The following is a 21,305-nucleotide window of genomic DNA, read 5'->3' on the forward strand; positions in this document are numbered from 1 at the left end:
ACTAGTAGGTTCGGGACAATTTTCCCCAAACGTAGGGGAATTCTGCAACCCTAGTAAAGCAGCTCAGTGAACAGTGTTATTCTACCAGATCTGCTCTGTGTTCTCATCTGCCCTGCTGTCACCCTCCCATTTCAATGTGCTAATGTCACATTTTAATGTCACATTTTAATGTCACATTTTACCATAGCTGGCAAACCATGCTGTGAGTTCAAATGTCCCCTCACACTGTTCAGTGTACCAGACCACCTCTGTAGCTCTGAGGAGACTGTGTGTGTGTGTGTGTGTGTGTGTGTGTGTGTGTGTGTGTGTGTGTGTGTGTGTGTGTGTGTGTGATATTGATTGATTGATTGTGTGTGTGTGTGTGTGTGTGATATTGATTGATTGTGTGTGTGTGTGTGTGTGTGTGTGTGTGTGTGTGTGTGTGTGTGTGTGAGCGAGCATCTGTTTTCTCATGCATGTTTGTGTCTTTGTCGAGTGTATCTGAACAGCACTGCTCTCACCCCCCCTGCTTTTGGTGCAGCTGGTTAAACGTGTGTGTGTGCGTGTGTGTGTGTGTGTGTGTCCATTCACAGCTGTGATTAGCGCTCATCCCATCCACTCCCTCGATAACCATCACCACCATTATCACACGGGCAGCCTTGCATCGCCAACGCGCAGCTACCTCCACCACCAGACCAGTGGCCACCACCCGCGCCCCCATGTCTGCGCCACCCCCATCTCCCATCTAGACAGGGTGGACTCCACAGGTGAGACTGCTGCCACCCGCTGGACAGCAGAGGGACTACAACCAGGGCAACACCCAACCCAAGACAATGTGTCTTTCTGTTCTGTGTGGCCCGCTCAAATGCATTCTGTTGTTCATTTATTCATCTGTGTAGAAGAAAAACTAAAATATGGGTGGATTTCTTGAAACCTGCAATCCGGAATTGGTGAAATGACTAATTGGCTGGCCCACCAATCGGGGTAAATACTTTAATGGCATGCTTTAATGGGATCCAACACGCATGGAATGGAATGGAATGGAATGGAATGGAATGGTGACTACATTCCACATTCCATATTCCATTCATTACAATGATCTCTTTCTACCTCCGCCAGCCTCCCCTGCAGTGTGTCAGGGGTCAACTTGAGGTCAATATTTTCTTATTTCAACAGCATCGCTGCCCTGTCAGGTCCACACGCTCATATTCTTAGATTTTGTCAATATTCACTTCATGCTAATACCATAATGTCCATATTAACAACATTTTCTCTGAACCCTATTCAGGAAGACTAACCAATTGCTCCAATTGTTCCCAATATCCAAGTATTTCTCCCTTGTTGACTTGCCCATGGAGAGACATGGAACAGCTAAAGAGGCGCATGTGACAGCACCTGGTGAAACCGGGAACAAGTCGCCAACCAATCAAAATGTTCAGACTTTTATTCAGAACATTTTAAATAAATGTCAACGTTGTTAAAAATCAATGACACACTCGCTAGTCAAGACAAAGCATTGCAATGCAATGGATTCGGTGAGTAATCCCCACTACTCTACGCTAACCAGGTGTCATTGATTTTTAACAATGTTGACATTTATTTTAATTTCTTCCTGAATAAAAGTCTGAACATTTTGATTGGTTGGCGACTTCCCGTTCCCGGTTTCACCAGATGCTGTCACATATAATGAGCAATATGGCGGATATTCCACCAAATCTACTATACTATACGTTGTTACATATCTCTAGTCGTGAGAACAGGGTGTCCTGTTTCCACGTAGAAAACCTCAAAAAACCAACCCCCCCTCCCACCCCTTCCAACTCCAGAGTCGGTGAGGAACACCCCCAGCGTGGAGCCCCTCCCAGCCTCGGCCCAGCCCTCCTGCCCCCCGGACCTCTCTGAGCCCGAGGGTAGCTACCACGGCTCCACGGCCACGGACGAGGAGCCCAGCTACGGCAGCAACCCCCCCACGGCCCACGTCCGCCCCGCACACCCCCTCAAGAGCTTCGCCGTGGCGGCCCAACCGGCCATCATCAACCCCACCTTCGAGTCCCCCGCTCTGCCCAGCACCCCTCTGCTCACCCAGCCAGGTGAGACGCACGCGCACATACACACGCACAAACACACACAGACGCACACACACCCTTGCGCATACACACGCACACACACACACACCCTGAGTGACTTGATGTGTCATAGGTAGACATAAGGCACCCAGATACAAGTTTCGCCAGTGAGGCGATGGAGGTTTTACTGGATGTGTGTGTGTGTGTGTGTGTGTGTGTGTGTGTTCTCAGGGTCCGCCTCCTCCCAGCACCACAAGACGGCCTCCATCGGCACGCTGGGCAGGACGCGCATCCCCATGCCCGTCAACGTCCCCAACGCCCCCGACCACCCCGAGACCAGCAAGATGCTGGAGGACGTAGACAGCGTGAGTACTGAACGCCTCCACACACAGGAGCCGTATTCCCACAGAGAAGAGGAGGGTGACCTGGGTCAATCACGCTATATACAGGGTTCCCACGGGTCCTTGAAATCCTTGAATGTTTGTGAATTTCAGAAAAATAAATCAAGTTTTTGAAAATATTGATATGGGTCATTGAAAGTGCTTGAATTCCCCTCTCTCTCTCTCTAAAAAAAATATATATATTCATGTTCTGTCTCAAACTATGCCGTGTTGGGTCCTTGAATTTGAGGGAACTGAGTCTTGAAAGTCCTTGAAAGGTGCTTGAATTTGATGTTTCAGAAGGTGTGGGAACCTTGTATCAAGGCCTGTGTAAACAGGAGTCAGACCAAAAGAAAATACCAGGATAATGTTTTTCTGGCATTTGATGGTTATCTCTGTGGGAATACGGCCTCGTCATCGTTCTGTACGAGGCTTCGTGCCTGATCCTTCACATTCCATAACCTTTTTTCCCTGACATCTTGTTTGTATACCTTAGCGTTAAATGGTGCTATTAATAATATCTCACAAGACAGACAAAGCACATTGAGTTAGTGAACGTATTCACCGATCATGTGATTTATTTTTCCACACATTTGGACACGATCATAAATGTTTGATATTGATTTAACTCGATTTTTGTCTCCTTTCTCTCTTTATTCTTTGCAACTCGTTGCTTCTCCCTCTTTCACTGTTCCGTGTTGTTATTGTCTGGCTGCTTGTGAACACGATATTATTATTGCATTTTCATTTCAATTAACTTAACCCCCTAAACCCCATTGGAATGATTTTATTATTTTATTACCATTGCATCAACCCATCGCTCCCTCTCTCAATACCTTAACCCTCGGTTGACTACTGACAATGTTGACATTGCTTGAATGTTGAATGTATATTTAATTTGGTTTGGCTTTGTGTGTTCGTATTCCCATGCTACAGTCCCATTGACCAACCCCACCCCACCCCCACCCTACCAAACCTACCCCTCATGACTAAAACATCCCCCCCAAAACCAAACTGACCGTCCTCTCTCCTCCCCCAGGTGCTTGCCTCCCTCCCCCACTGCCCCTCCCCCGCCCTCCGCAGTAACCCTGTTCCTCTCCCCCAGAGCTATGAGCCTGACGAGCTGACTGAGGAGATGGCCCATCTAGAGGGCCTGATGAAGGACCTGAACGCCATTACCACAACCTGAACACACACACACACACACACACAATATCAATCAATCACCACAACTTGAGCACACACACACACACACATCCATCACCACAGTCTGAACACACACACACACTCACACACACACAGGCAGACATACACATAGACACACACATACACACACAGTACATACAGACTAGAAAACAAACCCTCATACACTGCCGCGACTCAGCAGACGGCTAGCAGAGCTAGAGGCTACGTGGCTACTACGGATCTCACACCCCCTCAACCAGATAAACGAAAACAATCCAGACTGAAACTTTAAACTTTTGGCTCACCTTTGCTCAGTCTCAGGAAGGAGATGGCCATTTTAAAAACGAGACGCTTCACCTTTTTATGAAGAAACATTCTCAGAGACGATATAAACTAACATTGGTCGCTTTCAACCGGAAGATTGTGAATTTTTCTCAGCAAAAAAAAAAAAGAAAGAAAGAAAGAAAGAAAAAGAAAAAAGGTTTGCGTTCATCCTTTGGTTGCCATGAAGACCGTTCCGACAGGACAGGACAGGACAGGACACCGTACGTTTTGCAGATTTCAAGGAAAAATGTCAAAAATATGCCGGTGTTGGTGCTCGTGAGGCACAATCTACACACAGTGTTTGTTTGATTCGTGCCATTTCTTTGTGCATTTTTGTATATCTATTGGCCCGTTTCAGTGAAGTGAACATTGGACATCAGTCCCCCTTTATTTCCATTCAAGCGGTCATTTTATAGCTATCATTTTTGATCCAGTGATGTCTCTTTTTACCCCCCCTTCCTCTGTGTCATATAGTGTGCCATGTCTTTTATTATTTTCAAATATGTTTTATGTATTATTTTTTATATGCATATCCGTATAGATATGTACATGTGTTTTTAAAAAAAGAAACTGCCTCATTCTTTTTTTGTTTCCCATCGTTTCATTTTATTGGGGGATGAGAGATCGACAGATCGACTCTCAAACCTTACTTTCCATATGGACTGGGGAGATGCCTTGTGTGTTACTACAGTACCTTTTACATTTGAATGGATTCTTGCATTCTTCTCTGCCGTTGTGTTGCCCATTGTACATTGAAATGTTAAGTCTTTGTTTTTTTTGTTTTTGTGGGAGCTCCGTTTAAAAAGCCTTATGAACGTGTCCATACATCGACTTTTGGAAATGACTCAAAACCTCCAGGGATGTTTTCCAGTTAGACTGTGACACCTCACATGTGACATGTGTCACTGCTTACAAACCGGTTTGGCCCCTGTTTCGGGTGTGAGGGTGGTGATGATGTAGGAACATCTGTCGGACATGAAGCCCATGTTTAGGCGGCTGGACTTGGGTTGCCTGACCCCCAAACCCTCACATCACACACAGTCGATCGATTGCAACGGAATTGTGATATATTGTATGAAAAGTGCTATGATGAAATGTGTGTCTTGTTTTTTCAAGAGCCAATATTTGGTTTAAGAGGTATGTTTTTGTCCTCCCTCTCTTTCTTTCTCTCTTTATCCCTCTCCCCCCTCCCCCTCTCTCTCTCTCTTGTCCTGTTAAACCAGGTTAAGTAACGGACAAGTTTTTGCTGTTATCTTCAAAACAAAACACAACAACCAGGCTCTCTTTAAATGTTACGTGCAAAAATGTCTGCCTTTTGAATGGGACTCCCGGATTCTGATTTTTTTATTATTTCATTTTAACATGTAGTTTGTTTTGTATGAAGAAAAAGAAACTTGTTCTGTACACAATTCCAATGTAAAAAGGAAAAAATTAAAATATGTTCATGTAAGAAACTAGTTTTTCATCTACCCTCTTACCCAAAGAAATTTGTCATTGCAATCATAGTTAATTGCTCTACTTTTGTGAATATCATGTTTCTCATACTGTACATCCTCCTGAATGTCAATATAACTGTAAGAGATTTTACTTATGGATACAAAAGGAACATGCTATTAAAAAAAAGTTGCGCGAAGCAGAAAAAAAGACAGGATGCTACCCATTGGGAATAACCTATCAAGTTGTAGACAGTTAAACCTGTATTGCACTTTTTCACAATTTTTGAAAACATACATTTCTTACATATCTTGTGTTTTAAATATAATGCTATGTTTGTGTAAAGTAGTGTCATAGGTTAGCAGCAGGCAGCTGGTCTTGTTTTTCTATGTTCATTTGCTTCTGAGATGATAAGGAACGGAGCAGCTGGGTTTCAATGTGCTGCGGCTGTGGAGGAATTCTGTTGTTGCTTGTTTCTGTACAGAGATCTCTTTTGCTTTCTGTAGAATATTCTGTGGCTTTTTAAAAAAAAATAGACGAAAACATGAAAAAATATGAGATTTTTTTTATTGGTGCTCCTATACATTGTGTATACCGGTACAAACTATTATGAATACTAACAAAGTTCATGTTTCTACTTGTCTGTTTTGTCTCGGAATACGTCAGTGTGTGCGTGTGTGTGTGCGTGTGGTGTGTGTGTGTGTGTGTGTGTGTGTGTGCGTGTGCAGGGGGGCAGGCCTTTTTTGGTCACTTACAGCTAATTATTGTGAAATGTGTTGATAAATGTTTTCCTATTAGTGAATTAATCTACTGATTAATCAGATGTGCAAATGTAAGAAAGACATTGCTTTCACTATACTTTTCACATTGCAATTTAGGTGGTCAGACATTTCTAGACAAGAAACCCAAAGTGGTGCCTAAACAGTGAGTTGAGGGTGGGGTGGGGGTAAAACGGGTACTTTACACGTTAACAATGAAATTATGGCCTCCAAATCCATAAAGGTGCATTTTTATTTGTTTTAAATCTCAGGATATTATGTAGTAGTAAAGAGTGGTACCACTGCTAGAGACCAGAGAAAAGGGAGACGCAACAGACCAGAAAAAATCCAAGTTAAAAATCAAAATCCAAACCAAAAACATTTCAGAGAAGGGAGGAAAAGATGACACTGTTGAATGTGATTGGTGCGTGGGCTCTGTTGAATGTGATTGGTGCGTGGGCTCTGTTGAATGTGATTGGTGCGTGGGCTCTGTTGAATGTGATTGGTGCGTGGGCTCTGTTGATGGCAGAGATGGCAGAACACAAGTCTGCCACCTTATGTTTCCCTGCCCTCTGACCAGTGAGATATTCCTTGAGGGTCAACCCTCTGCTCTGACATGACTCACAACACTACAGACTATTTGAGCAGAGGTGTGACCTGTTATCACCTAGAATCCTAGATGACGTCATGCTTGCTACAGTATGCATCATAAAGTACATGTCAGTTTTAAAGGATTTTTTAACTATTGGTCAAAATATTAATTTTTTCTGAACAAAATTGCTCCATCTTGCTCCTATTCCACCCCAAATTGTTATTGTATAGTTCTTGTATTTTGACAACCTACGGAAACTGAAAACATGGATTTTCATCTTAAAAATTATCAATCTTGACTGGATGGGGGTCTTTAATTTATGGTTTTTGGAATTATATATAGAAATCTGTACACATTCAGACATGTTAATGTCTGATCTTACCAAAGATACAGTCATGAATGATTGCTCATGAGATGACCCACTTCCGATGTCTTCAAATCCATTGAGAAAATGGAATCCATTCAGAATCTGCCAGACAGGGCTCACAGGTATAAACATTATTTCAGGTATTTAACCTCATTGGGAAACCCAGGAAGTCGCAACACATTAAACCAATTAACAACCTTGCTTGGGCAGAGCTCCAAAATAAATGAATTCAGTTTGTCCTTCAGGTCATCTTCTATTTTCTTCAATGTTGCAAGAGGCATGAGAACACAATTTGGAGGTATGGGCTACACGGGACTACTTCAGGTACCACAGGTCAGGGGCGTGTCCAGGGGGGGGCCAGGGGTGGCTCATGCCACCCCTGAAATCTGATTGGCCACCCTAGGTGCCACCCTGATTGATTGGCTATCTGCCTAGTCACTCAGAGCAGAGGCCACTTCGCGCCACGAGACGAACTTTTCGAACAGAACACATTTTTGATCAGCGGTGAGCTGTGCTGGTCTTGGCGCTCCTGAAGAAATGTGAGTACCATTAATAACGTTAGACTTTTGCATAGCTACATATAGGCTACGGTGTTGTGCTAGTGGTTAAAACGTTTTAGCTGTAACATTATATTTTGTAGTAGGCTACTCTGGTCTCTCATCATCCGATCTCATTTATTCTAGAACATTTGCTTCACTTGGAATCAGAGTTTAGGATAAAATTCGCTTTGCTCTGCGTTGTTTGGAGCTGTGAGAACGCACATTCGAAGTCACTCCCGGAGCAAACAACCAACACATGCTCCTGCGCTTGAAAACGGTGGTTTCGCTCCGGTTAGAAACGACGCATCGAGGCTGTCCATAGGAAAACAACAGCGCATGCGTGTTGATCTGGATAAGAGCGGGACGAACGGGCAGTTTTCTATTTTCCTGACCAATCAACTACCACGTCTGTTGCTTCAATTGCCTATGTTACTTTGTTTCCATGAAGGGCTGTGAGAACGCAAATCAAAAATAATTATGCAACAATGTTGCAAACTCATCCGCTTGCTCTGGGTCATGATTCAGATTTTCATGTAAGAACATGACCTTAGTAGCCCAATTAAAGTATACAATGGGGAGTGGAGACAGAAATGGTAATAAAAAGCACAAAATGGTGTGTACAAATTCACCAGAATGCAGGGAATTAAGTGTTAAATTCTCAAAATTGTGCCACCCATGCATAACAAGGTGCCCCACCTGGGCCACCCCAGTGAAAAAGGTCTGGACACGCCACTGCCACAGGTTAATAGACTTTGTAAATATTTAGATACTGCACATTCAGGCCCAAGTACGAATTACTTTGAATATCCTTTGACTTTTCAATCAGTGTGGTTAAGATGTTACACAAGAACACTAGCTGCACCTGCACCCGCCTGCTTCCCGGTCTGGTTGCACACACACTTAATTTTGACATAAATATTCTCTGTTGGACTCAAACTCATATAATTATTGTATATTCTATTAACTTTTATTTTGAAGTGACGAAAACGAAACCGGACGTAGGCTATTCATATTGAAAGTGGTTGGTTAATGGTTATTAGCTCACGGAACACAGACTGTGAGCCAGCTACAGCAAGCTTTGAGTAATAATAATAATAATAATGTTTATTTGTATAGCTCTTTTCCTGCAAACGTTGCAGCTCAAAAGTGCTCCAATCATTATATAATCATAATTTAATTATTTTTTTTAATTTAAAGGCAATATTAAAAAGATGAGTTTTTAGCCTTGACTTGGACATATTTGCTGAGGTTGCATCCCTAATGTAAACTGGCAGTGCATTCCACAATTTTGGTGCATAAAATGAGAATGACAGACATGCTTGCATACGACTGTTTATTAAAATTCTCTTGCATTAGCTGGCCACCACTGCCACAGGGAAAACTGATCAAATCTCTTCTGGTGACGTGTTTTTACTTCATTTCAACTTTCCAGACACCAGAAACAAGGAGGTTTATATCCAGCAATAGGTGGTGTGTCTTTCTGTATGCAGTCGGGTTGCAATTGCAGCTACACTGCTTTATTTGCAAAAATCCTTAGCCTACAGATGAAGCCATGGGATGTGTATGCATGGAAATTAATACAGAGCTAATTGTTGTGGTATTATTTGCATCATCATCCTATTTCTCCACTTCAGGAAAATAGTGGACATACATTACAGGCCAAAAGTTTGGACACACCTTCTCATTCAATGTGTTTCCTTTATTTTCATGACTATTTACATTGTAGATTCTCACTGAAGGCATCAAAACTATGAATGAACATATAGGAATTATGTATTTAACAATAAAGTGTGAAATAACTCTAAATATGTCTTATATTTTAGATTCCTCAAAGTAGCCACCCTTTGCTTTTTTGTTGTTAATAAAATATATTATAATAATATTAAATATAATATGTGTTAATAATAATATGTTATTATATATATATATATCATTATCATATTATTATTATATATTTTATTAACAACAACACGTTTTTATTTTATTAACAACAACAAAAGCAAAGGGTGGCTACTTTGAGGAATCTAAAATATAAGACATATTCAGAGTTATTTCACACTTTTTTGTTAAGTACATCATTCCACATGTGTTCATTCATAGTTTTGATGCCTTCGGTGAGAATCTACAATGTAAATAGTCATGAAAATAAAGGAAACACATTGAATGAGAAGGTGTGTCCAAACTTTTGGCCTGTACTGTATATACATGGAAATTAATACAGAGCTCATTGTTGTGGTATTATTTGCATCATCATCCTATATCTCCACTTCAGGAAAATAGTGGACATCCATTCACAATGTAATGCGAACATGCTTGCTGCACCTCCACTTGCCTGCGACTGTCAAGGTAAATCATGTCGCCACAGGCGGAGGCGGTAACACTTTTCTACCAGCAGGTGTCGCTCTAATCAACCCAGAGTGGTATATATGATATATATTTAAATATATAATTCTGGCCAGGCCTAATTTGGGGTCTTCCGCTTACGTAGTTAGTAGCTGTCAAAACAGACATGGCGGCCAACACAGAGAGGAACCCCCCTCCTTTCCTCGGATCAGAGGATCAAGACCCTCTCTCCGAAATGGGAGATGCGGACAGTGATGACGGGCGAGACATCTTCATGGGCAACGTAAGTACTCAATAGATACAACTGAAACGGTCTTGGGGGTTTCGTTTCTGTGCAGCATTTCTGATGATGAGCTCGCTAACCCGTTAGCTACCGGTACCGTCACCCGATAATAAAACCCGACAATAAAACTGCAATGTTGCATGGCTTACATATCTGTATGGTTCAACCTCGTTGTTCAACGAGGTTGAACCATACAGATATGTAAGCCATGCAACTGTGTGTTGATGTTGGGTCGCATTCCTGCATACTGTACTCATTTGCAAGTGCATACTCCCAACCCAAACCCTTGCATGTACTGTATGTGTGCTGGTCTCCTGATGGGGAACACAGGGCGAGAGACAGCCTAATGACTGGCGTGATGTTCTGTTCATTCAGACACTGATCATCTGGGCTGTTATCCCATTAGGACCGGGCGTAGCCTCGTCTACTCTCCTTGGCTTTGATCCATCCGAGAGCTGCTCAGTATCATGTGCCTGACATTACCATTACCCATTGCATTATCTTGAAGTTCAGATATGGACACGCCCTTTCCACCCAAAGCAAGCAAGGAGGAGAGGAGAAGAGAAGTTTGTGCGTGTGCACAAATTAAAATTGCAACAGTGTCAGTCCAGTTGTCCAATCCAGTTAAACATACGCCATACTCACAACTCATTATTATATCTGCCATGCATGCATGACCACCTGAAAGAAAGGGAACGATCTGAACCAAACGATGTTCATGTTGATTTCCTCTGTTTGTTGTAAGTTGAGAGCTGTAGTGGTAGAAGACATTTGTCTGGCCTCGCAAGACTACCGGTCCTTATTGTGGTTGATTACTACAACTTCTCTCCTATGTTTTGTTTTTTTTAAGTGGGACAGTCCCACACATATTTTTCTTTTTAATGACAGATATAGTAGAGATTATGACAGGAAGGATGGGTGAGAGAGAGAGAGAGAAGGGATGACATGCAGGATATGTCCGCGGCTGGAATCGAACCGGGAACCCTGCGGTACATGGTCAGCGCTTAATCCACTACGCCACCTAAGAGCCCCAACTTCTCTCCTATGTTCACCTGCAGAGCAACCCAGTAGGAATGAGGACCGACCCCTTTCAGCCCGACTCTTCCCACCGTGAGGAGCCTCCCAGTCTCTTCAGTGAAGAGGAAACTAGCGCTGCTGTTCACAACCCTGGCAGCACAGCGTCCAACCCTGCGGCCAACGGTGTTCACTCTGAGGATGACGAGAATGATCTCTTTGCAGGTAGTGGGGTTTTTGTTTATTTCTTTATTTTTTTTGCACATATTTGTAGGTACCCCATTTTTTATGTTGGTCACTAATTTATACATCAGTATACACCATACTGTACATGGCTTACTGTTATACATCTATTGTATATTCCTCCTACCTATTGTACTTGCCATACATTAATTTTCACTTCATAACTGTACGTAGCCTATGTACTATATTACTGTATTACTTCATAACTGTCGATATCCTATTTTGTCTACAATATCATGTTTTGCTAAACGGCATTTCATTGGCTAGTACTGGACAATAAAGTTGAATCTAATCTAATCTAATCCAGTGTCACTCTCATACTATCATTTAATGAATTCCACTGGTGTGAATGTGTGTTCTATGTGCGTGTTCTTCCTGACTCATTCAAAAAGCTCTAGGATCATATAGCCAATGTCAGGTTTGCATATTAGTTTTTTCACACCACTACCTCAGTGTCTGACTCCAGGGTTGATCTTTGGTACGTTCATTGGTATGTTTTCCACAAACGTTTGACTCTCTCCGTCCGCCAGAGGCCTCTGTGGAGCTGTCGATGGAGAACCCCAGTCACCCAGACAGGAAGGACCTCCCCTGTGCCTCTGCAGCAGGGCCTGCCGCCTCCTCCACCCCCAGCACATTAACTACACTACCCAGGTCCATGGAGCAGGTAACGGACACACTTACCAATGTTTTTTTATTTTATTAATCCTTTATTTAACCAGGGTAGTCATATTGAGACAGTAGCCTCTTTTTCAAATGAGCCCTGGCCAAGAAAAGCAGCACTTAATTAAAAAAGACACAACATACAGTATAAAAACATACAATATACAACATAAAATAACAACAAACAAACAAGCAACAGAAACAGTGAGCAGATACAGGCTATAAAAGATAACCTAAGCAGCACATTTGCATGTATGGATTCAAAGTCTCTGTAACACACAGTTTAAAGTCAGAGAGTGGAATGAACATGCTAAGTTTAAACTTTTTTCTGAAGTACATTCCACGTTGAAGGAGCATCTGGACTCAGTTGATTTCCTATGGGGCCTGCATTTAGCCATAGCAGAACATCTATTAAAAACACTTATGATGGTATTAAAGGCCCCGTTTACACTGCTTTCACATGGAACATATATACAGTATATATAGATATCAGATGTATTTACATATCCGATATAGGTTGCATATTAATGCACAGTGTAGATGGAACAAGATCCCACAAATCTGATATTTTGAGATCAGGTATAGGTCGCATTTAGATGTGGTCTAGGTCGGATGTCTTTCGTATCTAATCTATGTAAATGAAACATCCATCTGCCCCGCGGTGGTGTAGCGGTCTACGCACTGGCCGCTAGTGCATGCTGCCCACCGGGGCCGGGGTTCGTATCCCGGCTCGCCAGATCCAGATATGGCCGAGGCACACGGGAAGCGGCATATTGGCCGGCCGCTTCCGAGGGGGGGTATAGGAGTATTTCTGGACTAGGATCCGTCGCGCAACACCGCCCCCTGGGGTGCCGGAATAACGGTACTGGGCTCGAGGAGCCAGTCAGCCTAGTCTGCCTGGCGCCCTCCTCTGGGACTGCCGGCCACGGGGTCGGGCGGCGGATCCAATGCAATAGGCAGGGGATAATTGGATGCTAAGTTGGGTTAAATTGGCTACCAAATTGGGTGAAAAAGGGATAAAATCTGAAAAACAAATCAAAAAAAAAAAAAAATGAAACATCCATATGAGGTGTCATCAGAACTCACATGGCAAGTGTGTACACCCTTAATGATAACTGTAACTTGTTAGCAACAGCAACAATTGACTGTGGTAACCCCCAAGCAGATTGGTAACCCTGGTAACTTGTTAGCAACAACATTGTAACAGCAAACCAGTTAATATTGGTGGTTTGTTGGAGACCTCTGGGTGCCCTATAGATCCTAAAACATTGTAAAAGTGCAGGAAGCATTAGTTTATCATCCTGTAATATACTGTCCTCAGGTCATCATATTTCTGAGCAACGACGACATCGAATCCATAGCAGTCAAATTCGGATGAATGCACTGTAATTTTAGAATGCTACCTCAGCATATCGGATACAACAAATTTTAAATGTGTGTCGTTAGATGGTCTGAGAGATCGGATATTTCATATCAGATTCATAGTATGATTATCGATCAACTCATTCTGGTCTTCTGCAGTTGGAGGAGGATGACAGTCAGGACAGCTTTGACGTGGATATCGCTGTCACCAACCCAGAGAAAGTTGGTAAGTTTCACACTCTTATAGATACATTTTCTGTGGTTGGTTACACACTGAAGATTCCCACCTATATAGCCCACAGCCATATTTATCATATATGTATCATATGTATCATAGCCTGTACAGTTGCACATTGTATATAATCTCAATTTATATATAACCACTGCACATATACTGTACATACAGTCACCATTGTATGACATGGTATGACATTGCACATCACGCTACCATTTGCACTTTACTGTATAGGTTGCTGTAAATACTGTTACTTATCACTGCAATATAATTGCTAATTGTTGCACTTCTGGTTAGACGCACAATCATTTCGTTCCATTGTCCTGTACTATGTAATGACAATAAAGTGAATCTAATCTAATCTAATCTAATCTAAAACCTCTGTAACATGGCATGGTTTGATCTCTTCTCTTAGGGGACGGTATGAATGCGTACATGGCCTATAAAGTGTCCACTCGGGTATGTTGCTGCTCTCATTGTAAAATCTGCTCCTATTATCTGTACGTACAATTAAAATAATCAACAAACACAACTTTTACAATCAATCAATCTCTCTCTCCCTCCTCCTCCCTCTCTTAACTCCCCTCTCTTTGCCACTAGACTTCACTCCCCATGTTCAGGAGCAGAGTGTTCTCAGTGAGGAGGAGGTTCAGCGACTTCCTGGGTCTCTATGAGAAGCTGTCTATGAAGCAGAGTCTGAACGGCTGTGTCATCCCACCGCCACCCGAGAAGAGCCTTGTAGGTCAGGAGGATCCACTCATTATGCTATTATTCTAAACATAATGGTTTCCCAGCACGTATCAAGCCTGCACTTAGGTTTTAAATACATTCAAAGTGCAATTTATTCCAGGACTTGGCTCAATTTGTGTCTCGGGAACTGTCCCATACATATTCTTGTCAGTATAGATTCTCAATGGACCTATCGCTAAGCCACGCCCCAAAATAGAAAAGTGTCCAATCTTATCACAGCAAAAGTCACGACAGGCAGAAAACTCGGACAAACAACTCGCTAATATCAGATGGTGAAAAGCTTCTAGACAAAATATTCTTGTCATCTTTAAAAAACATGTCTATTACTTGCTGTAGTAAATCAGAAATCAGAAATTTGACAACTCCCGCCATTGTAAGTCATTGAATGTCATTCAGTCACGGTCAGTCAGTCACTGTCAGTGAAGCGTTGTTTGTTTGTCCGAGTTTTCAAAGAGCGCGTGGCTTAGCGATAGGTCCATTCACAGAAGTCTGTGCCACTAGTTTCTCTGAATGTCATTGCACTGTGCCTCTTCTGATGTTTGTGTCACACAGGATTGTGGTCATCGATGATTCAAGCGACAGTTGACTGGATCTCTGCAGGATCATCATCTGTGTGTTTGTCCACTCACAGTCATGTCTGTCTGTCGTCAACAGGAATGACCAAGATGAAGGTGGGGAAGGAAGACTCTTCCTCTGCTGAGTTTGTAGAGAGGAGGAGAGCGGCTCTAGAGAGGTAAGGCCTGAAGCAGCATCTGCCTGCGTTATCACAGTTATGTTCTTCATGTACAGCAGTGCAACAGATGGTACCAGTTTTCAGTATTTTTATGCCATATTCCTTTTTTTTATTTTTTATTTTTTTATGAAATGGGAAATTCCGTAAATTTTTCAAAATTCATTGTTGTCTGAATGACATTGTTTTTTGGACACTCCACTCCATTGTTTCTTCCCTCTAGTCCAGCTCATTTCATCATTGTTCACCGCTTCTCCGCCCGAAATCTAGGTGTAATTGCAGTATACAGAGTAGATTGTCCTACAAAGACACTTAGAAAAATGTATTAAACCCCTAATACTTTCTTTTATCTCTTTTTTTGGTTTCTTTTTATTTTACTACTCGATCTTTTCAGTTTGTAAAGCGTCTTTGAGTGTCTAGAAAAGCGCTATATAAGTCTAATGTATTATTATTATTATTATTATTATTATTATTATTATTATTATTTCAAGCTGTGTGCTTTTCTAGGTACCTCCAGAGAGTCGTCGCTCACCCGTACCTGCTACAAGACCCTAACGTTCGAGAGTTCCTGGAGAGAGATGAGGTAGGCTCAGTGAAAAGGTTGTTGGAACCGCTGCACTCAACTCTGTAACCAACGCTGTTCACTTATTCGCTTTCAAGTGCAAATCAGATTGAATTGTCCTCTTGGGTATTAAGTAATTATGTGGTTGTTATCTGAATGATGAGTAGCTCATATGCTGCACTTTATATAATACATTATGTTATTTTACTATTGCATATACAATAGTAATGGATGTACGTACATTATGTTGTTATACTTTATATATTACTTTAATATTACTACTGTTCTGTTGAGCAACATTTTCCATTTCCCTCTCCTTGGGGTATTGAATGGAGTGGACTGAAATGAACTCATTGTATTGCTTAAATGCCATGAATAATTATTGGTTCTCATCAAAATGTAATTGCTCAAATACCATTACCTATTCTGGTTATTACCAAGATTTAATTGTGTTATTTAAGCACCCTTGTTGCAAATGTGAATTTACTGTGTGTGTGTGTGTGTGTGTGTGTGTGTGTGTGTGTGTGTGTGTGTGTGTGTGTGTGTGTGTGTGTGTGTGTGTGTGTGTGTGTGTGTGTGTGTGTGTGTGTGTGTGTGTGTGTGTGTGTGTGTGTGTGTGTGTGTGTGTGTGTGTGTGTGTGTGTGTGTGTGTGTGTGTGTGTGTGTGTGTGTGTGTGTGTGTGTGTGTGTGTGTGTGTGTGTGTCCAATGTATTCTTCTACTTTTTATTTTGGTTACTAAATTCAACCAGGGGGCCAGGAAACTTTCACAATAGGGCATGTTAAGCACTGTGTATGTGGGTGGGTGTGTGTGTGTGTGTGTGTGTGTGTGTGTGTGTGTGTGTGTGTGTGTGTGTGTGTGTGTGTGTGTGTGTGTGTGTGTGTGTGTGTGTGTGTGTGTGGTGTGTGTGTGTGTGTGTGTGTGTGTGTGTGTGTGTGTGTGTGTGTGTGTGTGTGTGTGTGTGTGTGTGTGTGTGTGTGTGTGTGTGTGTGTGTGTGTGTGTGTGTGTGTGTGTGTGTGTGTGTGTGTGTGTGTGTGTGTGTGTGTGTGTGTGTGTGTGTGTGTGTGTGTGTCAGCTACCCAGGGCAGTGAGCACACAAGCGCTGAGTGGAGCTGGCTTCCTGAAAATGATCAACAGAGCGTCAGATGCTGTCAGCAAGATGACCATCAAGATGAACGAGTCAGACTCTGTAAGGAAAACCACTTTATATACGGTATATGTGACAGGGTCTGGTGAAAAAGTCCTCAAGTAGGGCACAGTAATTTTTCAGTTTATGATAGTGCAGATTGTAAGCTTTCAAATGATGTCGTACATCAAAATAGCTGAAGAAGATATGCTTATTTGAATGTTGGTCCACCTCAAACCAAATACCAGAGAAACTCGCTCTGAATCAAAACAGCTAAACAGGAACATCGTAATGAACATCTAACTGCATGTTCGGCAAATCACAACATGCTGATAGAACATCAACATGCTAAAAATAGTTAACTACACAGAATTAGATAATCACACAGTCCTTGCTTTTGAACACGTCCTAAAACCTAAACGTTTGTTTACAAGCCATGTATCACTTACCCAGTAGCCTACGGCAGACGATACAGTCAATCCAATTCACAAATTATAAGTATTTAGTGATCCTATAACAGTTGTTTGTTATATCGAGTGGGCACTTCAACACTTCAAGCACTTGACACGTAATATGCAACAACAACAAAACAATCATTTTATTAAAGACGCTTTTTGGTCATTTGTGCGACTTGAGAATTGCCGACATGCAGACCTTTTCACCGGACCGTGTCGCATACAGATAGCCGCATTAACTAGGCTACAAGGAGATACAAATGACCCAGAAAATGTCATCATCAAATAGTCTCCTTGTTGTCATTCAAAGGGATATAGAATTTATATGAATGTATTTCCAAAACCTTCTCTTAAGGCCCTTCTCTCTGTTGCAGTGGTTTGAGGATAAGTTCCAGGAGGTGGAGACTGAGGAGCAGCAGCTCAGGAAGCTACATGCAGTGGTGGACTCACTGGTTAACCACAGGAAGGGTAAGACACACACACACACACACACACACACACACACACACACACACACACACACACTTACTTGCTTTTGTTCCTCAATTAGTTTCCTCCAAATAATCACCTATCATGGTTATGTTAATTTTATTTATAATGCGCCCCCCATCCAACTTTTACATCGGCCCGGGGCGCATGGTTACTAGTTTGGACAATGAATAGGCTACATAAATTGAGTGTGTAAGTGCTGGGCTGCAGTTGAAACAAACGCCTGCACATCCAGTAACTCTTAAGGACCTGTGCCTACTGTATTTGGAACGATCAATATGTTTACCCTGACTGAGGTAGCTTAACCTGGAGCTGATGCAACACCACTCATACATTTACCTCTGATTTGGAAATGATGATGGTGAGATGTGTGAGCGGTGCTTCCGTTGTCTCCTTGTCTCCCATCAGTTGAATCGTTATATCTCAAACGCACTACAAATAGAGCAAATAAAATCATCTCTGACCCCTCCCACCCTGCTCACCACCTGTTTCAACTGTTGCCCTCTGGACGGTTAAGTTGTAAATATTGACTATGATTTTGTCTTGTGGTTATGTGAGTACATTGTCCATTGTGATAGTCGTGTGTATGTTTGATGTATTTGACACTGCTGTATTGAGCTTTTCCATCTGTACCGACAACAAATTCCACCGACCTCGGTCGTGTGGTCATTAAACAATTCACTCATTCATTTTCATTGTCAGAACTGTGCGGGAACACAGCAGTGTTTGCCAAGAGCATGGCCATGCTGGGGAACTCTGAGGACAACACAGCTCTGTCAAGAGCCCTGTCCCAGCTGGCCGAGGTGGAGGACAAGATGGAGCAGTTACACCAGGAGCAGGCCAGCAGCGACTTCTTCATCTTCTCTGAGCTGCTCTCAGACTACATCCGCCTGCTAGGGGCTGTCAAGGTATGCACACAGGTGTTGCACGTGGTTGCTTTGCTTACGCTGGATTGTTCCATTTCTTTGCTGGGCAGTGGCTTGTGTTACAGGCGAGTACTCAGTCTAAAGCACTTAAATGTCGCCTGTGATGTTAACAAGCATGCTAACTGAACCGAACTCTTTTCGCTCTGATGTAAATTGATGCTCCCTTGCTGTGTAGCTAATTAGAGGCACTCGTTTAGGACCGAAACCCATTGTGTTCGGCTAATTCAGGACTTGATTGTCATTGTCTTGCTGTCCAAAGGGCTGCTTTGACCAGCGCATTAAGGCTTGGCAATGCTGGCAGGAAGCGCAGAGTACACTGCAGAAGAAGAGGGAAGCAGAGGCCAAGCTCCTGTGGGCAAACAAGCCTGACAAACTACAGCAGGCTAAAGAGGAGATCTTCGAGGTACCAGAGACATACTATTGTAATGGGTACTTAAAGGGACCGTTCATTCAGATTTTAATTTTAAATCTCATCCATGCTTTTGGATACCCCACAAGTAGTCAATTGGACCTCTTTAATATGGGTACCTATTGAGTGTATTCTCTGCTCTGTTTTTAATTCTGTATCTGTGCAACACATTTTTAAAATTATTATTATTATTCTCCTCACATAATATCCACAGTGGGAGGCGAAGGTGACTCAGTACGAGAGGGATTTTGACAGAATCTGTGTTACTCTTCGCAAGGAAGTACTCCGGTTTGAGGTACGTAGGGATTGTCTTTTTCATTTGAGCAACCTCGCGCTGCCCTAGAAGTTCTGTTGGGGCTTTGATACAGTACATGACAGTTATTACATCTTCCTTATCAACAGAAAGAGAAGTCCAAGGACTTCAAAAGCCAGATAGTGAAATACTTGGAGTCGCTTCTTTCGTCTCAGCAACGGGTAATCTATCTATTCTCCATTGAAATGTGTTTTTTCAAACAAACGTATTGCCAGTTATGTCTCTTTGTTTCAGATGTTTATAAGCTCAGAAATGTCCCTCTTTCTGTTTGTTCTAGCTTATAAAGTTCTGGGAAGCATTCCTGCCCGAAGCGAAGGCGATTGCTTGATGACGAGTGAAGACGGATAGGACAAGACCCCCACTGCCTTTTTTGGACCACTTTTACCTCCTGACTATGTACCAACAAGACAATTGTTGACAGAGCAGAGGAGGAGAAAATTGAGAAAAAACGACATTCCATCCATATTTTTTTTGTAATAAGGATTTTTTCTTTCAGCTCTTTTACAACTCTTCAATACGATCTGCATCAGCACTTTTAGTTTTCATACTTCCTCATTTAGCTTCTTTGCTTGCGGTAATACAGATCTCAAAAGAGATGGATTTTGGCATGATAGCTTTTGTATATAAATATCTCACTGGAATCATTGAGATATCTTAGCTCTGTTATTGGCCAGCTCTTTCTCACATGTAAACAGTATGAATGAAGTGTTAACATTTCGAGGTACAATACTGCCCTAGAGTACCATTGTGTATTGTTTACAGTAGTACAGTACATGAGTCATTCCAGTGTTGTTGACCTGACCCCTTCGTAAATGTTTACTACCTAGAGCTCATTGAATACTTTTTTGATACACTCAATAGGAGATTTCCGAGATGTTGCAAATGTTATGAACGACAACTCATTATAGCTCATTGAAACTATCAGTATTAGTGCTTACGATAGGCCTCAACTCGTACAGTTACTACAGTAAATGTATATTGCTGGACCTATAGCTGCACAAGATAATGGAAACACGGGGTGCAAGTTTACAATGATCAGATGTTGAAATGATCCCTGGGTTTGGAATATTAATTGCGTTGTCTGTGCGTGCGCGCGCTTCAGTCATGTTTGCGTCCTCATTAATCCCATTAGGCCTATTTGGTCCTGATGGTTTTCTGATACATTGTGATCTGTTGTATGTCCAACAAGTTATTGGAACTGAGCTTGTGTATGTTGCCCTATGAACTACTCTGTCATCAAGTGTTGTTTTTTTAAAAGACAGATTGTATATCTGAACATATACAGTACTTGAATCCGATGCACAGCAACAGTTTCCACCCAATTTTACAACTTACATGATATTACTGTTGTAATGATGACAAACAAACAGCCTAGTGATTAATGTCCATAATGTCCTTTACTTTTCTTATCCAACATGTATGTATATATGTCTGTCTTGTCATATTTCCTCAATATGTGCTTTATTTTTGTAACCACTTCCATTATTTCGGACAACTCTTTCAAGTGCTGTAGATGTAAAGAATAAAGATGATTGAATAAGTAATATTCATAAATGTGTGTATATCTTTTTTTTTCTTAGTTATCCACTAAACAACATTATTATATGGATAGGCTAAGGGGGGGCGGGGGGGCACAATACAACACTGACAAACAAGAAAACAGAAGAAAAAAAAATCTTCTACAGAAAAATGATGTGTTTTGTTTTTGGACTCCAAAAACTTCCTGATAGTGTCCCAGAGACCATTAAGTCTAAGTCATTATTAAGTATGACTCAAAATCT

At 42.0% G+C, this 21,305-nt stretch overlaps 2 protein-coding genes across 2 annotated transcripts in view; both read left to right on the forward strand.

Annotated features, from left to right (window-relative positions):
• The window catches only part of neo1a (neogenin 1a), a gene marked incomplete at both ends in the record, with an annotated part of 183,924 nt that extends 180,310 nt beyond the window's left edge, over positions 1 to 3,614 (forward strand). Inside the window, 4 exons of the mRNA XM_080531889.1 lie at positions 573 to 746; positions 1,806 to 2,069; positions 2,277 to 2,410; positions 3,465 to 3,614. Of these exons, the coding sequence (XP_080388015.1) occupies positions 573 to 746; positions 1,806 to 2,069; positions 2,277 to 2,410; positions 3,465 to 3,614 (722 nt within the window). The remainder of the gene's footprint in view (positions 1 to 572; positions 747 to 1,805; positions 2,070 to 2,276; positions 2,411 to 3,464) is intronic.
• Positions 3,615 to 10,133: 6,519 nt separating this feature from the next.
• snx1b (sorting nexin 1b) lies at positions 10,134 to 21,024 on the forward strand (the record flags this gene model as incomplete). Its single annotated transcript, XM_080532538.1, has 15 exons — positions 10,134 to 10,250; positions 11,309 to 11,489; positions 12,038 to 12,171; positions 13,689 to 13,755; positions 14,180 to 14,223; positions 14,365 to 14,506; positions 15,169 to 15,247; positions 15,752 to 15,827; positions 16,882 to 16,995; positions 17,762 to 17,855; positions 18,579 to 18,784; positions 19,062 to 19,205; positions 19,426 to 19,506; positions 19,614 to 19,685; positions 19,802 to 21,024. The coding sequence occupies 15 exons, from the start codon at positions 10,134 to 10,136 to the stop codon at positions 19,850 to 19,852; spliced, it is 1,602 nt and encodes a 533-aa protein (XP_080388664.1). The 3' UTR covers positions 19,853 to 21,024.
• Between the last annotated feature and the right edge of the window lie 281 nt (positions 21,025 to 21,305).

This window comes from Nansenia antarctica, assembly GCF_963989245.1.
Source record: "Nansenia antarctica genome assembly, chromosome: 5".
NCBI lineage: Eukaryota > Metazoa > Chordata > Actinopteri > Argentiniformes > Microstomatidae > Nansenia > Nansenia antarctica.